At 37.7% G+C, this 27644-nt stretch overlaps 1 protein-coding gene across 1 annotated transcript in view; it reads right to left on the bottom strand.

Moving 5' to 3' along the window:
* The window catches only part of LOC134802405 (uncharacterized), a 60443-nt gene that overhangs the window by 6749 nt on the left and 26050 nt on the right, over window positions 1-27644 (bottom strand). Inside the window, exons 7-9 of the mRNA XM_063775061.1 lie at window positions 24027-24182; window positions 17002-17093; window positions 7395-7539 (exon numbers count right to left, since the gene is read on the bottom strand). Coding sequence (XP_063631131.1) covers window positions 7395-7539; window positions 17002-17093; window positions 24027-24182 — 393 coding nt within the window. The remainder of the gene's footprint in view (window positions 1-7394; window positions 7540-17001; window positions 17094-24026; window positions 24183-27644) is intronic.

Genomic DNA, 27644 nt, shown 5'->3' with positions numbered 1-27644 from the left:
TACACGAAACAAGGCAATTCCTTGGATTGGCCAGCTATTTTAGAAAATTTGTAAAAGGGTTTGGTGAAATGGCACGTCCTCTAACTACACTTTTAAAGAAAGGTTCTGACTGGAGATGGACTGATGCAGAAGAGAACGCCTTCTCAAGTCTAAAGAATGTACTGTGTAGTAGACCGGTATTGGCTCTTTACGATCATACAGCCCAAACCGAGTTACACACAGATGCAAGTTCTCTTGGGATTGGAGGAATACTTATGCAACGGCAAAAAGGTACAAATGAACTCAAACCTGTGGCGTATTTTAGCCGTCAGACCTCTCCGGAAGAAAAAGTTTACCATTCCTACGAACTGGAAACTCTAGCAGTGGTTTGTTCACTGAGGAAGTTTAGAGTATATTTACTGGGTCGTCCATTCAAAATTTTTACAGATTGTCAAGCTCTCCGTCTGACCCTAACCAAGAAAGATCTCGTACCGCGGATAGCAAGATGGCTTTTACAGATGGGAGAGTACGATTATGAAATAGAGTACCGTCCAGGTGACCGCATGATGCACGTCGATGCATTAAGTCGAAACCCTGTGGAAGTCCCCAACGACGATTGTAACCCCGAAAATGTTATTTCTGTTCTCCGCATTGAACAAAGTGATTGGCTGGTTACATTGCAATTAGGTGATTCGGATACAAGTAGAATAATCAAAACGTTAAAACCTGAGATGGACGAAGAATACGTGGATATAAAGAAACATTACGTACTTAAGAATAATGTACTATACCGAAAAGTAAGAGATCATGATGAGGATACTTTGAAACTGGTAATACCCAAAGGAGCAAGGTGGCAGATATGTCGTCTCAACCACGATGAAGTGGGACATTTTGGCATTAACAAGACTCTTGAGCGTATACAAAGTCAATATTGGTTTCCCAAAATGGCCCGCTTTGTAAAAAAATACGTGAGTGCGTGCCTTGAATGTGCATACAACAAGGACAACAAAAAACCAGGAAAAAAAGGACACATCTATCCCATTGAGAAAATGAGTGTTCCCTTTCAAACGATCCACATTGATCACCTTGGACCTTTCCTTAAGAGTAAACGACAAAATGTTTATATCCTAACTGTGGTTGACGGTTTTTCGAAATATGTTTTTGTAAGACCGGTGAAGAACACCAAAAGCAATACAACAATAAAAACTTTGGAAAACATATTCCAGGACTTTGGTACACCAGAACGTATTATATCTGACAGGGGAACAGCGTTTACGTCTGGTCAGTTTAAACAATTTTGTGCTGAAAGACATATCAAACATGTTCTTAATGCTGTCGCTTGTCCACGTGCCAATGGACAAGCGGAACGCGTTAATCAGGTAATCTTAAATGCATTAGCAGCACAAAATTCGTTACAAAATGAAAAAGACTGGGATTTAGCTGTCCCAAAGGTGCAGTTTGGTATTAACAGTACAGTAAATGCCACAACAGGAAAAACTCCTTCGGAGGTACTTTTCGGCATGAGACTAAAAGGTATCCCTGATAGCATGTTTAGAGAACTTGTTGCCGAGACTAACGGGCATCAAGACTTACATGAATTAAGAAAAGAAATCAAGGTTACAATTGATGAAAGACAAGATAAAATGAAAAAGTCACATGATTCGAAAACAAAACCTGCGGACCAGTATAAAGTTGGCGACTTGGTTAAAATAACAAAAATTTCTTTTGCGGAAAATCCAGGTCAAAGCAAAAAACTTTTACCCAAATTCATAGGTCCATACAAAATTACTAAGATATTAGGTAATGACAGGTACGAAATCACTAATATCCCTGGTTTCATAAAGTCAAAGAAATACTGTTCTGTAGTCTCAGCTGACCGAATGAGACCATGGATTAATGTTAAAGCCCTCAATGTTATGACTGACAATGACGATAGCAGTTCTGACTCAGATTCTACTTAGGTTAATTATGTCCGATTTGAAGTATACTGTCATATGTTTGTGTATAATTGTAGAATCTCTGTAATAAGCGTACATAGCTTTAATTAAGATAAACTATCAGTAAAATGGCCTAATGTCATGATTGCAAGTGATTGCTTATAAATCTTATAATGTACCTATCTCTAATTATTTATTAGTGTACTGTTAAACAATAATGTTATTAATGTTATAAAAACAAAAATAATAATATGAAATTTGGTTACTTCATTCGTTTTATTGTATAATGCATTGCATTCCTATGATATTTTCTTGGTTTTATTTTTACGTGCGCCGGAGTCTGCACGTAGTCTGATGGCCGAATGTCATGATTTTTGTATTTACATTGAATTTAAGCAAACGCGTTTATGATTTTTTGTGAACGCAGTGTTATTATAAATACGATTAAAAAGGCAACACCCAACAGATTATCATCATACGTTTTGAACGCACCAATAATTGATATTATACTGGCAACACTGAACTTTTCATGAATATGATTGGGTCAAACTTACCAATGGGACTGTTGCTAAACTCTGATTGGTCAGGTTTGACAGTTAGTATCAACCAATCAGCAATGATAATTTGCCCGCCATTTTTTAGTCATGGCGGTTAGGAGGTTTGGTGTCGTGGAGGCATTCTTGGGAGAACCATCAAGCGGTACAGTCAAGGAGAAGTAGAGTTATACAACATATGTATCCCAAGTCATCGTTATGACAATTTATGTTATGCGCATGAACATTATGCGTACTCAGTTATGCGAAATAATGTTATGCGATTTAGAAGTTTATGCGTAATATTCGTTATGTCAATTTGAATTAGGAGTATTAAGTTATGCGAATTAATATAGACCCGATATTAAACAATACACGCCATCTGCAATAATTATCATTTCACCATCCAGGTTGGCAATTATTTTATCCGCCTTGTTGACTTCAGCAGTCACATTTTTAGTTCAACCTAATAAGCCAGCCAACTATATTCAAATTTGCCACCAAAGAGTCGTTTGTCATACTACAATTCCTTGTTCATTTCTTTCTACTTTTTGATATAATTTTAAGGACTAAATATTAAATATGTTAAGAACGGGTCACTCACGGAAGTTATGTTATTAAAAAGGATTAAATTATTATATTGGGGTTGAACTAAAAATGTGACTGCTAAAGTCAAAAAGGCGGATAAAATGATTGCCAACCTGGATGGTGAAATGATAATTATTGCAGATGGCGTGTATTGTTTAATTATTTAATATCCTAAGCTAAGGACATACATATGTGGTGTTTCAGTGAGCCTTTTTTAAATAAAACTAAAAAAAAATGCGATTCATAGTCAATGTCAATACCGAGATCCCAGATCCCGGTATTGATGAAGACAGTTTCGGTATTAATACCGGTATTGAAAGAAGTCCGGTATTTGGAAGCCCTAGTCACGACATTGCGAGACCGACAATGGCAGCGGCGGTAACCATAGGTTGGAGCGAGACACAGCAAACGGGCCTTTCATTCCCGCCGTCACTACAGAATAAATTTAGGCATTAAGTCCGCCATTTTATTGGTATTTTGTGCAATAAAGTTTAAATAAATAGTAGTACTAGGTACAGAAGGTTCACTCTCTAACAAAACGCGTCTATTACGACAGATATGACCGCCAGGTGCTGCAAGGCGTCCGTTCCGTAGCGGTGCGCGGCAACTACTACTGCTAGACACCAAAATTGGTGTGGGCCGCATACACTTGTAGCGACGCGACGAAATCGCGGAGTGAGCCACGCCTGTCGCCGTCGCCGCCGCCAGTCGCGCCAGTCGTGGCCGGGCCATAGATGCCCCTGTACATATTGGGCCAGCGTGGGCCAGTCTGGGGGACGCATTTATGCGTAGGGTGTCCTTCTGAATCCCTAACAACGTTTGTCCTAAAGTCACTTGCCCTAACTGATTTGTCCTAATGGGCACATGCCCTAACGATCAATTGTCATAACGATTATTTTCCATAATATAATGTTTAGCCTAAGACTCATTTGTCCTAAACATTTGTACCATAACTATAAAGATCCCTAATGTTTTTTACCATATTCTTCGAAATCCCTAACAATGTTTGGCATAAAATAATATGCTCTAACTATTTTGACCTAATGGCTATTGCCCTAATTATCAATTGTCATAACAGTTACTTTTCCTATTGATCAATTATCATAACAATTACTTTCCATAATGAATGGTAACGAACTGTTGCCACAAAAGTGGGTTAGGTTAGGTTAGAACTGTGATCCTCGCAAAAACGAACTGCTGCCACAAAAGTGAGTTAGGTTAGGTTAGAACTGTGACCCTCGCAAAAACGAACTGCTACCACAAAAGTGGGTTAGGTTAATTTAGAACTGCGACCATTGTAAAAACGAACTGCTGTTAAAACTAGGTTAGGTTAGAAATACGATCCTTGCAAAAACGAACTGCTGCCACAAAAGTGGGTTAGGTTAGGTTAGAACTGCGATCCTTGCAAAAACGAACTGTTGCCACAAAAGTGGGTTAGGTTAGGTTAGAACTGTGATCCTCGCAAAAACGAACTGCTGCCACAAAAGTGGGTTAGGTTAGGTTAGAACTGTGATCCTCGCAAAAACTAACTGCTGCCACAAAACTGGGTTAGGTCAGGTTAGAACTGCGACCATTGTAAAAACGAAACGAAATAGGGAAATCAAAATTAGGGCATACGAGTGTTAGGTTAGGTTAGGTATTCCAGCCTGAAGCTCCGCAACTAGATCCCAAAAAAGCGGAACTGGAGGCTGGTAACAACAATGAATCTATGATTGCTATCCCAACTATCAGTATTTCAGAAATCAGAGCCGCTATTCGGAAACTCAAACCTAAGTCGTCAGCTGGGCCTGATGGTATACCCCCGTTTCTAGTCAAGGACTGTGTATGCTTGTTAGAACACTCGTTACTTCACATATACAACCTATCACTCAAGCTGGGCGTATATCCATCCCAATGGAAGGTCTCAAGAGTGACCCCAATTCCTAAGATAAGTAAGTCCTCCGATATCACAAACTTCAGGCCCATTGCTGTATTGTCCGTGTTTGGAAAAGTGTTTGAGACCATTCTAAACCGCTGCTTACTTAATCAGATAAATCGTAAATTAGTAGATTGTCAACATGGATTCCGCGCTTCACGATCCACTACTACCAACCACATTTGCTTCTTTGATAGCGTTTTGCGCCAAATGGATACTGCACGACAAGTTGATGTTGTTTATTTCGACTTCAAGAAAGCTTTCGACTTAGTTGACAACGATACTCTCCTATGCAAACTGTCAGCCTTAGGTTTCACCCCTCAACTTCTTGTTTTCTTCTCTGACTACCTCAGGAATCGCACACAATATGTCCAATTAAACTCTTACCAATCTGAAAGGTATTACACTCGTTCCGGGGTTAGTCAAGGTAGCACTCTGGGGCCTACTCTTTTCTTAATCATGGTCAATGATCTGCCAAGTAATATATCAGGCGTGGAATCACTATTTTATGCGGATGATCTTAAAATAATTCAACCGGTCGTAAATCCATCCGACTGTACGGTACTGCAACAAACAATCAACATGGTTGACAGCTGGAGTAAAACAAACCGCTTGTACCTAAATGAATCTAAGTGCAAAGTAATAAGTTTTAGCCGGTCTGTAGATTATATTCTCCAGACATATACTCTTACTAACATTCCCCTTGACCGAGTAACAGAAATAAAGGATCTAGGGTTAACACTCGACACTAAGCTAAACATGCACTCACACATTATAAATATCTGCAAAAGTGCCTACAAAATTTTAGGGTTCATTATTAGAACGACTTCTGAATTTCGTGACCCTAAAATCGCAATAATTATTTATAATGCCTATGTTCGCAGCAAGCTTGAGTACAATTCTATCGCATGGGACCCTCGGGAAGCAAAATATACCATAATGGTCGAGCGCGTCCAACGTAAATTTGCTAGACATCTTTACAAAAGGTATTACGGATACTACCCGTACTTATTTCCGTCATCCTTTGTATTGGGAATGGTAGGGTTAGAGTCTCTCGAGCTAAGGCGTAAGCAAACGCTTGCCTTACACTATTGTCTGCTTTTAAGAAATCGTATTGACAACCCATCTGTTCTGGAGCGTATGCGTATTTTTACCCCAGACAACTACATAGCTGCAGTAGGGCGTAGCGCACGTAGAGCCAGAAACCTTTTTGCATATCCAAATGTTCGCACCTATCACGGTTCAAACGCACCCACGTACCGAGCAATAGAATTACTAAATAACTTCATAGCTACAGTCCAAAACGCAGACATATTCGCAGACAAGTGGCCGTCCCTACAACGTAGTATCAGGATTTTTTTAAACTCTACCTATGTTATTTAATATCAGATTCTTTTTTTTATCTCTATGTAACTTAGTAATACATAATATGTATGTTCAATTATAAAGATAAGTGTGTAATATAATAAGTGTACCTACTAATTTTATGATACTGACTGATACTGACAACATATGTACCTAATTAACAGTATAAGTGCCTTGGCTGGAGCTGTAAACTTATACATAGTATTTGAATAAAGAATAAAGAATAAAGGTCAAGCAACGATAGGCTAAGTAAAATTGGGTAACATGATGGTTAGGATATATAATTTTTAGGCCTAACAATAATTAGGCAAAAAAAGATTTATGCTACATAACATTAGGATAAATAGTCAATATGGAAAGTGCCACTAGGGAAAACCATATTAGGACAAAAAAAAATCGGCCATTCGATAATAGGGAAACCAAAATTAGGGTATACGAGTGTTAGGACAAGTGATCATTATGACAAACAATATCAGGGAATGCAAAAATAGGAGAAAAGACTTTAGGGATTCAGATATAGATCCTTATGCGTAAGAGGGAGCAAGTGATATTACTATCTCATTCTACCGCATGGCTGCGTCCCTTGGACTGGCCTGCGTTGGCCCAATAATCCCAATATGTACAGGGGCCTTGTGACGTATTCTGCTCTTTTAAAGAGGTTTTTATACAGTGTATTTTATATTCATAATTTTATATTTAGTTTTAGAACCTTGTCACTGTAGAACAATTGGAATTTTACGTTGCTATAGTAGTATACCAAACATCCTCGTCTTACCAAGACCTATTCGCAGGCGTGGCTCACTGCGCGATTTCGTCGCTTTGCTACAGGTAGCTAAAAGTACATCCGTTCGGCCCCAATTTTGGGGTTTGCCATAAGCCGCGCGTGGCGCTGTCGCTACCTAGCGGCCATATCTGTGCTGATCGTAACAAACGCGTTTTGTTAGAGAGTGAGTCTTCTGTACCTAGTACTATTATTTATTCTGTGCTATCGTGTAAATTTCTCTGTAATCAAATTGTGTTTCGTTTAATAAGGTGTTTCTGTGATAGCGCGATCATTACAGGCCTTAAAAGTAGTACCTCAGCGGCTGCTGGGTCCGAGTGGTGGTTGGATAGCGTCCATGTTTCTTGAAGTACTCTCTTGCAATCAGCATCTGCCTCTTCTTCTTTTCCATCTCCTGGTCGAGCAGTTTGTGTACCTCTTCCACTTTCTGGGCGAGGTATGCTGTCATAAAAACAATAAATTTTATATAGAGTCTTCATTCATTCATTCATTATTTATTCATAAAACATAATATTTTACATGTCAAATAAGGTACATAAACAATTTATACACTAGGTCTTAGGTAGTGTATTTAACAGGTACATAGATTACTAATTTATTTATGCATGCATTGCATTATTTTCTGAGTAGGTTTGGAAAAACAGTTCATAACTTAAATTTAAATATTTGGGTCACTACACGCCTCGACAAATTAGTCATTAGCATGCGAGGTTTGTTAGTAATGTTTTTAGTTATTACCAAAAACAATATCGCTTTGTACTAATTTCATCTCCACAGGTAGTGAGTTATATAATGGTCTGACCAGCGAGTCGTGGCACAAATAAAACGCGGGAATTTCAATAAAAACCGCACCTGGCAATAAATTACTATTATGAAATTAAATGACAGCTGAAAAAAAGGGCGGGAAACTTCGTGCGCGGCGGACGCGGTTTTCGTAACTAAAGTTTTGAAATTGTATTTTTAAAGGATTGGAGTCTGTATTTAGTGTATATATTTGTAGATTTAGCTTTAGTTTTTAATTTTATTAAGTAGTTAGGTGTACATATAGGGGTAAGTGCTAATTATATGTAATTTATATGGGGGATGGCCAGACCCCCGACCCTGGGGGAACGATTCCCTCAGGGTCGAAAACACCAATAGATATTTTAATTTCCGCGATAGAGTCATCGATGGATACTGATGCGTCAGTATCAAATACTACGGACGTAACTTTAAAGAGAAAAATTCTTTCACGGATGTGTACCAATTGTAATAAAAGAAAACGCAAATCTGGGTCAAGCAAGAATAAAAATACAGATTGTGTTTGCGTTGCTGAAGCAAAATTAAAAGAGAATGCTACCAATCATCCACAGCCAACAGTAAATCCGAATCCCATTGTAACCTCGAATTCTGAAACTACAAATACTCTTAATAATAACTCCCCACCTACTCATGTGCCTGTTGGTCGTGACCGCTACCAACAGTCTGACATTGCACCTTTTGTTGTACATGTTCAAAAAGAAGCTACCAGTGATGGCACAACTCTCCATCCTATCACTTTTGGTCGTTTTATGCGACAAAATAACATTCAAGGTGTTGTGAACGGCAGTCTAAAGAGAATAGGCAGAAATAGAGTCAGCATTGCATTTGCTACACACACTGATGCTAACAATTTTTTAAGTAATGACAGCTTAGGAAATAACAAATACAATGCTTTCATCCCAACTTCCAATGTCACACGAATGGGAGTGATCAAAGGCGTACCACTTGACTTGACTGATGATGAAGTACAGACTTCTATTAACCTGCCAATTGGCTGTGGGCCAATTATAAAAATTAGAAGAATAAAAAGGAAAATTGTTGTCAATAACACTACTCAATTTGTGAATACTGGTACCATTATACTTACTTTTGATGGGCAAGTATTACCAACCCGGGTGTACATGTGCTACATGGCCTTGCCAGTAGAACTATATATATATCCAACGGTTCAATGTTTCCTTTGTTGCCGCTTTGGGCATGTTAAAAATCAGTGCCGCTCAAATCCAAGATGTTTCAAGTGTGGACAAGGTCACTCTGGTGAATCTTGTGATGTAGAGGAGGATGACTATCAGTGTTGCTTGTGTAAAGGTTCACATCAAGCCACTAGCAAAAAATGTTTAGAATTTAACAGACAAAGAGCTATTAAAGAAACTATGAGCAAAAGTTGCATCTCTTACATGGAAGCTTCCAAAATTCACCCGCCTGTGTCTAAGGTCTCATATGCTGAGGCTTTGCTTGCAACACCAGTGTCATCTTCTTCACAAACACAGCATGATTCACAGAGTTATCAGGATAAAATACCAGAGTTGAATAACCAATCTTATAAAAAAACTGTTTTTCTTAAACCCAGGGCTCCTGTAAAGTTAGGCAAAGGGTATGATAGGTATGCTCATTCAGAAATAGTAAGACAACCAGTTATTCATAGGGAAAAACCTGTTTTTAGTAGTGGTAACTGTAGTAGTAACAAAGAAGAAACGCCTAGTATTGATGCTATAGTAAAAGCTCTTATGAATTTAATGTCCCAATCTAACACAGTATCACCGTCCAACGTTGCAGCAGTTATTAATGCTTTATACCAACTCAGAAACAACAATAATGGATCAGAGAGCCTTAGTGGTTCAGTGGAATGTTCGCAGTCTAATCAATAGAAAACAAGATTTAATACATGTTATTAATAAACATGATCCCTTTCTAATCTGTCTTCAAGAGACATGGTTGAGAAAGGATTCAGTGTTTAAAATACCAGAATATGTCTGTCTGAGAGAAGACAGACCTGATGGGTATGGTGGAGTGGCCATACTTGTCAAAAACTCTTTAACATATAATTATATCACTCTACCTGTACATAGTGATGAATTATCTGTTATAGCAGTGGTTGTAAATAGTATTTGTTATGTATCATTATATTATAATAAACCTAATAATAATATTTTTAAAGAAATTGAAGAACTTTTTAAGTTCCTGTCTAAACCATTTGTATGCTTAGGGGATTTTAATGCTCACCATGAGTTCTGGGGCTGTGCTCAAACTTTATACTATGGAGAAAAACTGTTGGAACTAATTAGCTCATGTAATTTATGCATATTAAACACTGGATCTCCAACAAGGCTCGCTCGAAATCCAAGTGCAATAGATCTGTCCATTTGTACTCCAAATCTTGCTTCATCTATATCTTGGTCAACTGCAGTCTCCACTTGTGGTAGCGACCATTTTCCTATTCTCATTACCTTTCCTTACTTTAAGAAGCCTCAAAAGCATGACAGACAGCCCCGTATTAAACACAAGTTAATAGACGATAAATGGGATCAGTATAGAGAGGCTGTAGAACAAAAAATTAATAATTTGCCAGAAATAAGCCATTTGAATATATTAGACAGTTCACAAGCATTTGCCACAGCTTTGGTTGAGGCTGCTAATGAAACCTTTCCATTGAAAAGTAGTGGTCCAGAATTCATTCCATCCCCACCTTGGTGGGATTCAGACTGCACCCTTGCAGTTAAACAAAGAAAGGAGGCAGAGAAAAAGTATTGTCAAGAAATGACTGATAATAACTTTGATAACTACTTAGAAGTTGCTAAATCCACTAAAGAATTACTTAGAACAAAAAAGTTTGAAGGGTGGCATAGGTTTTGTAAATCATTAAGTCCTAATGTTTCACCATCTATAGTTTGGCAAAACATTAGAAGATTTAGATCAGCATTTAAAGACACACAGAGTCAAATATCTGCAGTTTTAGCAGAACAAGTCATGGATCGTTTGGGCCCACCTTACGTCCCAGAGCATCCTATGATTTTAAGGCCACTCATGTTATCTAATAATAATTCTGAAGATGTTTTAAATTCCCCTTTTTCACTTTTTGAACTGAAAGGAGTACTTTCATCAACTAAAGACTCCGCACCCGGTGAAGACGGGATTCCTTACTCTTTCTTGTCAAAACTTGACGATAACAGTCTTTGTTACTTCCTTTCTTTGATTAACAATGTTATGATAACAGGCTCTGTTCCTAAAGAGTGGAGGACTCAAACATTGATTTTAATACAGAAGCCGAATAAACCCAATTCAGATCCCACATCTTATAGACCGATAGCTTTATCAACTGTACTAGCTAAAGTTGCCGAGCACTTAGTAAAAATTCGATTGGAATGGTTTCTAGAACATAATAAACTTTTATCTTGTAATCAATTTGGTTTTAGGAAAGGTAAATGTACTCTTGACAGTTTAAGCATTTTTACCACAGATATCAGAATAAGTTTCTCTAGAAATGACTTTTTAGTTGCTGCCTTTCTAGATATAAATGCTGCGTACGACAACGTCAACATTTCAATCTTAAAAAATAAATTAATTCAACTAGATGTTCCCAACTTTTTGATTAATTTTATAATAAATATGTTGCATGAAAGGTATATAAAGTATTCATTGGATCAGTCAGGAAATGAAGTAATTAAAAGAACAGTTTGGAAGGGCCTGCCACAAGGATCTGTCTTGAGTCCTTTACTATACAACATTTATACTTATGATTTGGAACTTTCTGTTGAAGGGCAGGTAAATGTTCTTCAATATGCCGACGATTTGCTCTTATATGTTTCTGGGCGATCTTTAGAAAACATTAGTAAAGTATTATCATCATCTTTGGGTGCCTTAAATAATTGGTTGAATAATAATGGATTAGATCTTTCGCCGTCTAAAAGTTCTGTTGTAGTTTTTTCACGAAAGCAAACTATTCCACCTATTAACATAAATTGCAATGGTATTCCATTAGTAATTAAAGATAATGTAAAATTTTTGGGAGTTATACTGGACCGTAAACTTACTGGAATTCCTCATTTTGAATATATTGCATTAAGATGTGAACGAAATCTGAACATTTTAAGATGTCTGACAGGAGTCTGGTGGGGGGCTCACCCTTTTACTATGAGATTGCTATACAACGCTTTGATTAGAAGTGTTTTAGATTATGGCACTTTTCTTCTACACCCTGGAAATGTTAAAGCTATCAAAAAAATTGATACTATTCAGTCTAAGGCTTTAAGATTGGTTATAGGTGCAATGAAATCGAGTCCAATAAGTTGCTTACAAGTAGAATGCTGTGATCCACCTCTTACGTTTAGAAGACAGTTTCTCTGTGATAAATTCTTTTTCCGTACTCTGCAACTGGATTCTCATCCATTGCTTTTAAAATTAAAGCAATTAGCTGATCTGGTCGGAACCTGTAATTATTGGTCCCATAAGGATTCTCCTTGCCTTGTTAAGAGTTTAAAAAAATATCAAGCTTTAGAAGCACCCACTTACAGAAACGCGACTCTGCCTTTATATCATGATTACAACAGTCTCATTACAGATCCAGATATTAGATTTAACATAGGGTTATCTAAAAATGATATTAATCCAAAAATGGAATTTATGAATTTTCTTAATATTGAATGGGCTGATTGGCACTGTTTATACACAGACGCCTCCAAACATGGCGATAGGAGTTGCGTTGGTGTTGGAATTTTCCATTCACAATACAAAGGATTACAACTTATCAAACTGCCACCTGAAACTTCCGTCTACACTGGTGAATGTTATGGTTTACTTAAAGCTATAGAATATATACTTATGCTGAAGATACCAAAAACCATAATTTTTTCAGACTCTCGCAGTGCTTTAGAAGCCATAACGAGGTTCCCATTTAAGTCTCATAAACAGTCTCCAGTTGTTTTTAATATTAGAAATCTTTTATATAAATGTTCACAGAAGAGTTGTGCTGTCGTGTTGGCTTGGGTACCAAGCCATGTGGGCATTCCTGGGAATGAAAGAGCTGACCAATTGGCAAATGAGGCTATTCACGTGGGAGACATTGTGCCATACCATAATTATTGTCATGACTTAATAAATTTATCAAAAGTTTATTTGTATGAGGATTGGAATGGGATTTGGAATAAGGAAACCTCAAAAGGTAAACATTATAGGCATATTCAGCCGTCAATTCCAAGGAAACCATGGTTTAACAAAATGTTTTTTTCGAAAACTGTAACTTCTGTTTTGTGTAGAATGCGCCTGGGGCATGTTTGTTCCCCGGAGCATTTACACAGAATAAATAAAAAGCCGGATCCTCATTGTCCTTGTGGTGACTACGGGGATCTGAACCATATTTTCTTTGCATGCTCTCTTCATGATCGGTCTGATTTCCTTTCCAGCCTTGAATCATTACGCATCCCATTTCCTACATCCATAATTTGTTTGTTATTTAGCAACTCGTATGATATTTATAAAATCATATCAGTATTTTTAGAAAAGAATGATATAAAAATATAGTTTATAATATTATAATTATATATATTACAGTAAATCCAATCCTTTCCTTTCCAAATTTTCGTCTTATCCGTATTTCCTAATTCCTTGTTTCCCTAACTTTTAATACCTTCACAACTTGACATTGGCTAACGTTCCAAAAGCCATAATAGAAAAAAAAAAAAAAAAAAAAAAAAAATGACAGCTTGAAACTGACATCTTATTTGATAGGAAAAAAAGTTGCCATATAAATTTATTTTTAAAATAGCTTGGTGACACGACTCGCTGGTCGGACTCTAGTGTCCGACCGAAACATGTTTTTTGCCGAAACCGGAACTGGAAATCGTAATTCAAGAACAACAAAAGTAAGACAATGTTGCCACTGCAATAATTTGTTTGTAAAATAGTAAATTCCTTTTTCTAAATAAACTACTACTACTGCTACTTAATGGCGCAGCGACCCAAAATGAGTCTTGGCCTCCGACACGAGTAAACGCCAGTTGTCTCGATCCAGCGCAATCTCCCGCCAGTATACTTAATATGACATCTCGCAGACACCTACACCTTGCAAGTATTTTGTTTAGTGTCCTGAACGACAAAAAACCGGAATATTTGTATTCGAAAATACACGTTTCTTCATTCCACAGACGACATGGTACTATATCCACCAGGCGTTGTCTTTTAGAAACACACCCACACAAAACTGTCGCTTTTACGGGCTGCTGCCGGTATCTCGCAACCAAGTGCTGGAATAATATCCCTCCACCATTAAGATCTTAAAACAAAACAATCGTTCAAGTTTCATTTTAAAATATACCTTTTAAATAAACAAAATATAGAAATTCCGCACGGGTATCTGGTTGGAGATTACCGGATCTAGTCTGTACGTACACAATACTTTATGTTATTGTAGGCCGTTTTTATTCCTCGTCTGATATCATACTATACACTAACAGGCACCACACTTTTACACAATCCGTAGGTACTTAGACAATGATTATTATTTAATAGGCAAGTTTTTAAATATTTTTGTATTTTTATATTATTATTCTCTTTATTTATTTTTCGTCTTAAGTTTGGGTTTTTATAATATGAATATAAAAGTAAAATATAAAAACACTTACAAAACGATAAAATATACATATAAACACATTATAAAAAACCTAACCTAGGGTGCCGCCAGCAGCGGGGCAAGGCCCAAGCTACCGGTGGTCAGGGCTGCAGAGAGAGGAACCGGCGGACTATATATATTATTATTATTATTTTATACATCGATAATCTGTCCGTGATCTGGGTGCTGGCAGAATCATCAGTGCTTCACCCGAAAGAGTGGAGCGTATTACTGAGCCAGAACCCTTTTGTTTTGCTGCAACGCACACAGCACATTTACCTATTGATACGTCTTGTTCCTGATTTTAGTTTTAGTTTATTTAATATTGTTAATATTTCTGTTTTTTTCTATCAATGTGTGTATCGTGGCAAGCTAATAAATGGTTATCTATCTATCTAATCTTATCGGCTTGAAGATCGCGCAAGTCCGCTTCAACCTCATCACCCCAGCGATACCTGGGACGCCCGATCGGTCTTCGCCCTACCAAGCGTCCCAGATATACCTTATTAGTGCCGCTATCTTCATCCATCCCATGGTATAATAATATACTCCGCCTGGTACTCCATTCCCGTCTTTTCTAGGTCACCTAACTGACACGGGCCTACGTCATCATGCGACAGCGCTATATGATAATATGCGATAGCGCTATATATAGCGGCCATGTTGTTGTGACGTAGGCCCGTGTCACTCTGGGAATGGAAGACCATGTTTTATTAGACTATGATCCATCCTTAATACGTGGCTAAGCCAGCGGAGGCGGTGGGTTTTATAAATAAACACGCTAAGATAATTTATTTATAGGTAATTTTACTCCTACGAGTTTAAAAAGTACTTTTCACCTCAGCAGCTCGAACAGGGGTACTTTGCTTCTTAAAAACAGTGAGCAAAATGCGATTTTGCTCACTAAGTCATTTTGTCTCACTCAGTGAGCAAAATCGCATTTTGCTCACTGAGTAAGACAAAATGAGTGAGCAAAATCGCACTTTGCTCACTGAGTGAGACAAAATGTCATTCAAGTGACCTTTATAGTCAAATGTCATTTCAACATGCGGGGTCTAATACAAGTTCGATATACTTGGGTTCTATTATCTCTGTCCCTCTAGGTATGTTCTCACTGCTTAGGGTGAAAAATGTTGTGTACTACACGAGATCAAAGTTATTTACATCTCGTGCGCTTTTGAGTCCCTTACTACGCTCAAGATTCTAAATTAGATTTACTCGCTACGCTCGTGAATCTATTATAGAATCTTTCGCTTGCACGGGACTCAAAATAAGCACTCGAAGAAATATCAAACTTTGATCTCTTGTTGTACAAATAACTATTTATTTACTTATTTATACATAAATACAAGACGCGCCAGTAAAAAGTGGCAACATTGTCTTACTTTTTTTGGTCTTGAATTACGATTTTCAGTCTAGTTTATACCTAGTCTGTATCTTTAGGTATTTAAATAAAAGTAAACAAAATCTACCCTCAAATGGCTCCTGCCAGTTGAGGGTAGATGGAAACATCACATGATCAAATAATGTAGGTTAAAGTCAGGTCATTCAGGGACTGATCCAGGCGGTTTTGTGTATGGTTGGTTAAGCAATAAATGTTATACCTACCCGAAAATGTACAAATTGTTTGTTTACTTTTATTTAAATCCCTAAAGGTACAGACTATAGGCCCGGGCCTACTGGGCCTTATTAGTAAATCCGCCACTGCATGAGGCGGCTCGTCTGCTTGTTTGCTTATATAATAGGGCGTTTTTGAACAACTAGCCATATTGTGCAAGGTGATTATGTAGGTGATACTGAACAACTTTTTCTATGGGACCCCAAAATCCCAAAAAAAAATTGGCCTTCCCATAGAAAACGTCGACATCCACTCGACCAAAATGTATGAAACGGCCAAAAAAATGTTTGTGATTTCGGAATTGGTCCCATAGACAAAGTTGTTCAGTATGGCCTACCTAATCACCTCGCACAATATGGCTAACGGTCCAAAAATGACCCTGTATACAAGGTGTTTACGAGGAATGCGAAAGATTTTAAGCACGCATTTCTGAGGTCAAAAGAAGGAAAAAATGTTATATGAGTTTAGGCCAATTTCGCCAGAAAACCATTTTTTGGTTGTTTTTTTTTTCAATTTTTTGAATGTATTTGTACATAAAAAGTAAATGTCATTGGTAAACTTGTCACTTAAAATGGATTTTCACTTTTTTTTTCGTAAAACTTAGTTTTTGCAAAGTGTTACTTGTCACTTTTTGACATCTATCAATAAGGATATTTAGACTACGTCCCATAGTAGCAACATCGCCACCAAAAAGGCGTTTTGCACTATGTAACAATAAAAACATGTTTATTTTTTAATTGGTATTAACTCTGAAACTAGACCAATATCAATAAAGTTTATACGACATTTTTGTCTCTAAATATGACCAGGAACATGCGTGCATAACAGCGTGTTAAAATTATTCGGTTTCCTCATGTTACACCGTGTATATAAAAATAACCTTTTGGTTTAGGGGTCTTCCTGCCCTTCCCGGCCCTCCCTCCCTTCCCGGATCTCTCGGCCGAATCCTTGTCATCGTAACCCGGGGGCGGACTGAAAGAAAACAACTTTTATTGAAGTGATAACTTCTATAGCGGCGCCGTGCACTTTTTGAGGTGGGGAAAAAATGTTAAACTCGAGACAGCGTAAGGCGTAAGGCGTACTCTCTTTCTACCGCGCGGAGAAAATGTATGCCTTAGCCTGCTGTTTCGTTTAGGCGGCGCAGGGCGCAAAACAATGACATTGTCCGTCACACATGCGTGACGTCATGTGTGACGGACAATGTCATTGTTTTTAGGGTTCCGTACCCAAAGGGTAAAACGGCACCCTATTACTAAGACGTCCGTCCGTCTGTCTGTCACCAGGCTGTATCTCACGAACTGTGATAGCTAGACAGTTGAAATTTTCACAGATGATGTATTTCTGTTGCCGCTATAAGGCTCTGGGGCTCCCATACAAGAAACGTGATTTTTGACCGAAGTTAAGCAACGTCGGGCGGGGTCAGTACTTGGATGGGTGACCGTTTTTTTTTTGCCGTTTTTTGCATTATGGTACGGAACCCTTCGTGCGCGAGTCCGACTCGCACTTGCCCGCTTTTTTTTATTTTAATGCCATCTAGTGAGTTTCTCTCAAAATGCTATTAATATAACTGTAGTACTCACAGTGATGTGCTTAGGGGTTTGAAGTTATGCGACGATATAACGCTAGATGGCGTTAACCTCAATTATACATAGTGCTTCAGACATTTAGCACTAGATGGCGCTGTTATTAAAAATTTGAGTTACAATGTCGTTGAGTTATCACTTCTGCCGGCACTCCCGGAGTGTAACCCATAGTTTTTTTGTACTTTCTATACACGATGATTTTTAATCGGTGATCAGGAGTAGAAAAATGTCAATATCTAGCCCAAATTAAACTTATTAGGCTAGGTCTCACGCAATTACCTCATTGTTTAATTAATTAAAAGTCAAAACATAATTAAAACTAATAACCACTAAATACATGATTATCCTACATGAAGTAACTACGATACGTCAAGTGCCATCGATATGGCGGAAAATTTGACGGATCTATGACTTTGTTTATGTATATGACCATGATAATGACAAGTTATTATTATTACTCATAAATTATCAATAGGGAGTATTACTGCAATGTTCTGCCGCCAGAGTGCGGCACTAATTTGTTTAGTAAACCATAGAGTAACCTATACATACTAGGCCTTAAACAGTTTTTTGACAAGTTTTCACTATGACATTGATGCACCAAGGCGGTTTTTTTACAGGTGGCCTACCGCGAAACGAGAAAATCGAAATTTCTTTATCTGCCTCTCTATCGATCGAATAAGCAAGATTGATAGAGAGGCAGAAACCGAACTTTCGATTGTCGTGTTTCACGGTAGGCCATGTGATTGACCTAGTGACGCATGATGTGTCATTGTTGATGTCAATGAGGTTTGTTTACTATATGTGCTAGTGGTGTCACCTACGCAGAGCTTTGCCTAATACTAATTACTAGAGTCTGGCTAGCCAAAAATTGTTGACAGATATTTCGTTGTTGTATCACCAATTGTCTATGATTTAAAAAAATGCTAAAAGTCAGTTGTCAATTTATGTCATTCATTCAAATTGTTTGCGGTTTATGAGGGGTTTATTTTAAATAATATTAATTGGTGGTTTAGCCAATGATGCAGATTGCTGGTTACGCAATATGTTGTGGTTTTTCATTGGTGGTTTAGCCAATGATGCAGATTGCGGGTTACGCAATAAGGACAGCGCCGAAAAAAAAAAATAACCAATAAAAAGGAGTTTGGCCAATAATGTGGATTGCGGGTTACGCAATTACGGATGTACAGAATACTACTAGTAGAACAACCTGTTCCATTGTTGCTGATAATAAAGCCCTAAGCAAATAAGGTTATTGCGAACTTGCACTTGAACTTGTTTTGTCTTTGATGAGATTATACCAGATTGATACGCCGAATTGAATTGTGCATTAAACACGCATTGCGAGTTGTTGCTACATGTTTATGACAACCTACTTGTCTTGGCATTAACCTAAGTTATACTTATATAAAAAATAAGATTCGATTGAACTTGATTGAGCGGACTTATGTAAAGTCTTAAAGTCTGTTTGCATTTATGATTGTGGTCAGGATAGCCGAGTGGACTTGTTGTTCCTGTAGAGTTTTGACTTGCACAGTACCTTCCCACGAGGACGTGTGGAAGGTCAGAATGGCCGTGTCGCAGACCGTCTATTATGAATGTATGACGGCTGCTTTTGATGGAATGTCAAGTATTGAAATAGTCTATGCTTGAGTGTGTTTGACTGCGATATAGTGACTTTTATTTGAATGACCCGAACAGCTTCTTTAATGGATTGGTTCCTGGCTGATTCTGAGGACAGCCCGAAATGAGATGACATCCTGAGTGGAACAGTCAGTCAGATTTGAATTGGAATTGGAAAACTGTCGCAGTCAACCTCGCTGCATTCCTATAATTAATATTTTATGAATTCTATCGTTTTAGCTGTGCCGTTCATGGAGTATCTTTAATTTATGTACTCCTCGACATATATAAGTATGTATATCGTCGCCTAGTATCCATAGTAGAAGCTTTGCATAGTTTGGGGCTATGTCGATCTGTGTAAGATGTCCCCTTATATTTATTTATTTTATGTTGTTTTATGTAGATACTTGTATACAGCATGTATTTTTGATACGACCACATATATATTATTATCTAAGTGTAGGTAGTTAGTAGGTGTAAGTAGACTTAAAGGAATTCACTTTCATAATTATGTTTTACTAAAAATCCTCTTATTTTACCTCATAGAAAAACAAAAACAAAATAATTGTATCTTATTATGATTGGAAATCTGATTAAATATAATACCTACTATTTATTTAACTACTATTGTCAAATAAATGTAAGTAGGTATATAACGAAGGAACTAAAAATGCGATGGGTTTATCTACCCTCGTAAAAAGGAACCCTTATCCGCGGTATTTGGGTAGCAATGATCAATTACCACGGTGATAGACGATTTCGACGTTTTAGGTTTAATAATTATTTTTTTCTATATAACTGGCCAAAACTAGTCCAAAAACGAATGAAATATAAATTTCGATGTACAAACTATTATAAAAAAATATGTCTTTGTTCATACAGAGCCAGCTTATGCTTCATTTTTGGCTGTCTTTGTAAAAGTTTCTTAACCCCCTCGGTAATAGGGGTACTTACCTTAATAATGTCTATACTGAGTGAGGTTCGCAAACTATTATTTAAGCTCGTAAATAATTACGACAATGTGCGAAGTCGACGTGTAGCGTTGTATAACGAAAAACTGCTATGTTTACAACTCCTAAACAAATGTAAACAAATTAGAAGGTTGGTGCTCTATAAATATTTTGATATTTAGCATTTAGCAGCATATTTGGAAAAGTACTTATGTATTTTTTGGTGATGGATTAATATTACGGTATTATCGAGCTAGGTCTTATTTACACTAGGTACATTTAATTTTTCGCCTTGTTACAATGGTATATGGTGAGAAAGTGTTAACATATTAGATATGAGCGCCGATAGGCATTTAGCCGGCGGCGGCGCGCCGGTCAAAATCGATCGGCGGCGGCGGCGTATCGGCGGCGTGGCCTTGAAAGACTTTTGTTTAATGAAAAAAAAATTTAAACCAAAATTTACCGAAAAAACACGTTTTTGCCATAAGAACGTTATAAAACGGGTGCATTTTTTAATTTCAAGGAAAATTTATTAAATAATGGTACAGTCAGCCTAGAAAGTGGTTTAACACTTTCTTGGCTGACCGTACGAAAAAAAATGTTATATCGCATAAACTGTAGATAAACGGTATCAGAGGCGGTCTTAATCTTGGCGATGCTCCGGCCAAAAGATCTTTGCGAGGCCCTTATCCTTTGTGCTAAGTAAAAAATAAGGATAGACTGTATCAGGGAAACTTCGACAGTCCAAAGAGCCGGAGTGAGGAAAATCGAGCTCCGTCATTAACCAATATCGATCCAACAAAACCGATTTATGTCTAAAAGCGTGGACAAAGCCGAGCACCACCTAGCTCGGAAGACCTGATTCCGACACCTCCCCATGCGAGGCCAGAGGTTGAGCTGCATCAGCTGCAGGCATAAAGCTTAGAATCGAATGCCAAGTGTGAGCTTGGGTGACGGTTGAACTCTGCAAAGATGGGGTCAGCCTGGAGCGCCAATTGAGGCGCGCTTCTGTGTGAGGCCGAAGGCCAAGCTGCAAGAGACCAGAGCTTGGAATTGAACTAGGGGTCCAGCGTAAGCGAGGCCAAAGGCCGATAAAGTCCGAGGCCATATTGAAGAAATGGAGCTTTCCTGCGGGCGCATTCGTGCGAGGCCAAAGGCCGAGGTGGAGTGGAGCTAAGATCGGACGAGAACCAATTACCAAGGGTTTTAAAAGGCGAGGCAAAAATTTAACTCCTTTTTAGACCTTTTAAAAACGTTAAACCATGCTTAATTCCAGATCAAAAATATTAAGAAAAATTGCTCGGTTTATTTTGCAAGCCTCGGGCGATTGCTCCTTTCGCCACTCCCAAAGGCCGCCGCTGAGCGCCATAATGAACATTTATTTAATTATTTATTTTAAACTTTATTGCACATCATAAAAATTACAAAAGACGGACTCACAACATTGAAGATGTTTCTTATTCTTATACATATTACAATTAAAAAAAAAATATTATTTGAAATGTTACAATTAATTAAATCTATAAGTTCCCGAATCCATCAACAACTGACCATCGTATTCAGTTTAAACAAAGTCCCATATCTATTGATATTAGTGTCGTTACCCTAAGACTAGTAGCGCTAGCGCGGCTACCAGCAAGAAAAGTTTGCATTTCTCATCGATATTTTTGAATTATATGGACCTAAAATGCCTTTTGAATGTCTATAAACTATTCGGAGTGGCGCCGTTAAAGATCTAAACTCAATAACTTATATATTTTTTGATTTTGCAAGTAGTAGTATCTAACAAGGTCACGCCGATGCCACGCCGATAGCGCATCGTCGGCGGCGGCGGCGCGAAAATTTTGTCGGCGGCGGCGGCGCGCCGGCGCGGCGCTCATATCTATAACATATGTGTTTATCGTTGACTGTACTTTACATAGTAGTAGAAATTATGTGAGCTGGGTCAAAAACAAAACTGTGTTCGCGTCTTTCCTGTAGACATACACAAGAGTTAAGGGCTATAAAGGTTAATTTTCTTATTTAACCCTTATCCACGTGAAAAGGTCCTCCTTTTATTCAGAGAACTGTGATAAAATCATTACTTACATGCCCACAAGCTGTTAACTATTGCCCACAGGAGAGAAAAATGTACAGTTCGCGCGAACACGCTAGTTTTCTCTCCTGTGGGCAATAGTTAACAGCTTGTGGGCATGTAACTAATGATTTTATCATAGTTCTCTAAATAAAAGGAGGACCTTTTCACGTGGATAAGGGTTAAATAAGAAAATTAACCTTAATAGTCCTTAACTCTTGTGTATGTCTACAGGAAAGAAGCGAACACAGTTTTGTTTTTGACCCAGCTAACTTTGAGTGCACGTCAACGTATATTTAACTTATATCCTTAGGTACCTTACGTGTGCGCAGAAAATCAAAAATATTTCCTAGTATCAAAACTATAATTCCTACTACCAGCCTGGGTCCTGTGACCAGCCCAAGATTTTTTGAATTTCCCGCCCAACATTTGTGTAATATTTCAGTAGCCATACTCTAACACTGTTCGAATAATAGGGGATATTACTGCAATGTTCTGCCGCCAGAGTGCAGCACTACGGACTCAGTAAATTAATAGACTAACTTTACATACTGTGCCTTAAACTGTTTTTTGACAAGTTTACACAGACAATAAAATAAGACATTGATGCATCAAGGCGGTTTGTTAACAAGGGCCGGTGTACCGGTAAACGCGAAAATCTAAATTTAGTTATCTGCCTCTTTATCGCTCGAATATGCAAGAGTGATAGAGAGATTAGAATTTAGATAACGAAATTTCGATTTTCTTGTTTCGCGGTAGGCCATGTGATTGACGTGTGTCAATGTGGTTTGTTTACTGTATGTGCCACAAAGGTGCCACCTACGCAGAGCTTTGCCTAATATTCCCTATTCTAAAATCGCGAGTCATCTGTATTTTATCTGTGGAATGTGGATCGTGAAAGACAGCCATCTTGTTTGTTTACATTCTGAGACGTTCCTATTTCAAGAGAAATTTCTGCTGTCACCATTAAATACCAATATATTAAATAGGATTGCGATTGCGCATGAACTTAAGCAAATTCAAGGTGCCAACAATGTACAATCATGCTCGTTGATCGTAAATATTTGTAAAATTTGAGGTTATGATAATAACAGGTTTTGGTTCGATGTACCTACATTGCTGCATTTCTTAGCGCAATACTGCTCTCCGCTATAACAACAAATACTAAAAAGCACGGAACCCTAGGGGCTGTTCATAAATTACGTCATCTATTTTTGTCGATTTTTGCCCCCCCCCCCCCCCCACACTAAATTCATCAAAAAATCATGCTTCGAATGACCCCGTTTCTTCCTACGTCATGCTACCATCATCCGATGTCCAGACCCCCCCCCCTCCATTTGAAATGACGTAATTTATGAATAGCCCCCTAGGCGGGTCCAACAACTCGCACTTGTCCAGTTTGCTTTTAATCTGAAATGAAATAGGGTCATTGCGTCAGTTTACCGTCCAGTGCCTGTTTCCGTCCACTTGGCGTAGTTGTTACAGAATTGCGTATATGTAATTTGATTATAATGCCTATATATTCAAGAAATTTGATTATATACCTGTCTATTCAAATGATACGCAATTCTTTGTGTAGCACCTACCCCAAGTGGACGGAAACAGGCACTGGACGGTAACTGACGCAATGATCCTATCTGCCGCTGCACACCTCGTATGAACTTAGTGAACTTACATGTCAAACTTGTTCACCGGGTCGTAGGGCTTAACCGAGTATTTCTTCGTCAGCTCATTAAGCATATTGCACAGATGTTCAATCTCCCGCCTGCCCTGTTCTATCGAGTGATGGAAGTGCACCAGATGCATCCGTGTTATGTATTCCTTATCTGTCCTGGGGTGCGTAATATCAATTCGACATTTAATGTATTTATTTATTAAGACTAAATTAAACAAATAAAAAACAACATGATAAAACTAAATACTAAATACTTAACCTACCTACAGGTAAAAAATTTGGCCTAAATCGCTGTCAACGGGCAGGGTGCCCAGAAGGCTGGCCGCATTTCCTCGCTGTACTTATAGCTAAGCTAATGCGCTGCACGGTGGGCTGCGCGCCAAGGGAAGGCGGCCATAACTAATATTATATGATTTTTCCTGATTTATTCTACTTTTTCTTTAAATACAATTATTATGTATGTAGTATATTTAAAAAAAAACGTGTTAGGTTATATTGCATGCAAAATATATTCATACATTCTAACAAAAAAGTCATTCTCTTAATAATAAAAAAGTTAATTCTTAAATATCTATGTTAATTAACATTATTTACATTTTAATACTAATACATTAATAAAATATGTTTATGTATAATATTATAATATACCTATTATGCTAACAGACAAGCATAGGTAAATAAAAAATAACCAAAAATGCAGATTAATAGGATGTAGAATTAATCCTTAAATGTGTATGTTACTTATAACTATTTATTAACAGAAAATCAGTAAAAAAACTTTTATTTCGTATAATATATGCTAAAGAACAAATATATGTAAAGGTTAAATAAATCTTGTAAATAAAATAGTAACAAAAACAATATTTTTTTAGCCTAACACAGAAAATGAATAAAGGAAAACGAAAAGTAAAATTGTATAAGTAAAAGTCAAATCTACGCTATTCTGTACAATCTAATAAACGTAATGCTTCTAAGGAGAGTGTTGATTTCTTTTTGCGAGGTAATCTCCTACTGGAACTGATGAATGGGTCGGAGTTCAGAAGTAACCTATGAATAAGGTCTGAGTTGGTGACATCTCGAGACATTTTTCTTGTATGGTTACGCCGAAACAACTTTATATTTTTATTGTTTGATTCTGCAGCTTCTTCGGAAAGTTCACCAATAGGTACCAGAGCATTTTCTATTATAATTGCACCATGCAAAAGTACTTTATGGACGGTAGCAGGCAAAGGATACCATTTGTAGGCATTCAAAAGTTGTTCTGCAGTTTCTACGGCATATTCCTGAAATTTTTGTACATTTATTTTGTATCCAGACGATATACATTCCAAAATGGTTCCGCACCTTTCGATAAGGCTCTGATTTATGCCGGTGATCTTGGCTGACACTTCAGGATTTTAAAAAAAATTCCGGGCGGTGTTACCATCATTGGTTGTGCCACTTCCTCCGCTTCGTGGTTTGTCCACAATTAAACCTAACTTCTGCCGAAACTCGTCCTGAATCCTTTTTTTTGTTAAGGCTACATGTTGTTTGTCTCCTTCTGACGTAGCGTACCATCTTTTTGTCTCTAATTTGTATGACAAGTGAATAAAATATTCGTAAAATCGAATCCACGAATGCAACGGCGAAAGGCCAAACTCCAACTTGCTCCAATCAATCGGCCTTTCCATACAAGTAGGGACATCCTTCATTTGGGTGGGCACAGCTTTACATATAGTACAAGTTGCATTCGCAGTATCACTGAGCGCAGAACATACTTTTCCGTCAACCATTGTTAATTGTAGACAGTGGTTAATTTCTAATTCTTTGTCGCCGCATGTCAGTGTTGTTGGTATTAACTTGTCAATTTTTTCTTGAAAATATGCCTGTTCGTTAACTGTACATTCTTTCGTCTCCTTTATGAACTGGAACCGGATAGGACGGCAGTATCTGGTTGAGGAAGGGCGAGGGTTTTTCCATAATATTTCGGCGTCATCTGACGACGAATTTGTTGATATCGAATTTGTTGATATTAATCGCAGCGGTACATATGACGTGACGAACAGGCTCCCATCTGCGGTGACATCTGAACTGGCGAACTTTTGCTTGTACTCACTTTGTCCAGTGCTACCATCGAAGCCCCACTTTCCAATCAAAGTCACCTCACCCATCGAATCTTCAGGTATAGCTGCTATCACTTCTTTTTGAAATTCGATGATACGAGAAGCTGTGTGATCCAACAAGCTTTGCAATTCTACCTCAGCTGTAGATTCGGTAATTATTATATTATCTGGATAACACTTTTTTTTTTGCATCAATTACTTTACCATACGAAGGCAAAATGGGATTAACCCGAGAATTAATAAAAGTACGAAGCAACAGGTATTGGTGTTTTGTTAACTTAGCTTCAGTGAGGAGAGATAACACATCGTCAGGATTTACTTCATGGGTCTCGAAACTAGTTGTTTTCGTCAGATCACTAACTGCTGATTCATCAAATGAAGCCAGAGCTGCCAATCTTCTACGCTTTGACCGCTTACTACAAGCCGAAAAATCTTTTTTTGGCCGTCCTCCGGCTGCAGTCGAGGCTCGGGCTCCCAAAGGGCTCGATGAAGATGGTTGCTCCAAATCAACAATTAACGCCTTTTTGTTCACTTTTGGCAGATTTACATTTTGCTTCTCACTGAACCAGTCCGCATGTGTCTTGAGAACTGCACACTTTTTTCTCCCAGAAGATTTCCAAAAAACCACGATTTGTTTGCAAATATACTTGATGACGTTATTCAAATTACTTGTATCCACATTTTCTGCATTTGGTACCATTTGTATTAAATATTGCAGCACTTGACGACATCTTTCAATATCTGAACCACTCGTAGGTAGCCATTGTTCGAATATAAATCCTCTTGTAAATGATGCGATGTACATATCATCTGAAAAAAAGAAAAAAAAAAGGTGAATTGTCATTCGTAATATTTTCGTAGAGCCGCTACGCGTTCGCTTACCCAAGCGTAGCAGTCTTTTAACTATCAAACCCGCAAGCGTCTGCATATAATCTTTTATGGCCGGTAATTTAGAGATATCAAGCTTCAAAACAATACTACTTTTGATGTTAGAATTCATTGGGAACATAACTAGAAGTTTAAGTAAACAAAATATTCTAATCCTGTTTGTATGACTTTTTGTTACCTCGTAGACCTATTATTATAAATATACTTTTAATGAAAAAGTTATACTTTGTATATAAAATGAAACAACATACCTGATTCTTTAAGCTCCATATTAATAATAATCACTAAAATCACTATCGCCTCAGGAATTCACTACTAATGACGTTCACTTAATGAGCCTTTGATAAGAGAGCGCGTACAAACGGGAGTTGCGTTAACTTTCAAGGATTGTTAGAGAATGAAAGTAATTAGTTATGCGGGATCTATTTATACCTGATAAAAGTAGACTTATTAGCTAATAATATTCAGTCATTGGAAACCAAAAAATACCACATGCGTTTTTTTGAGTTATGGCCTAAGGCCAGCCCACCGTGCGCTGTGCGAAATACTGGCCAGCCCTCTGGTCACCCCAGGCCTCTATTTAAGCGCGTCGATAGATCTTTATATATTCAACATCAATTTAATTTCA

Source organism: Cydia splendana, chromosome 24 (assembly GCF_910591565.1).
Source record: "Cydia splendana chromosome 24, ilCydSple1.2, whole genome shotgun sequence".
Classification (NCBI taxonomy): Eukaryota; Metazoa; Arthropoda; class Insecta; order Lepidoptera; family Tortricidae; genus Cydia; species Cydia splendana.
This window is presented reverse-complemented; position numbering and strand designations above follow the sequence as displayed.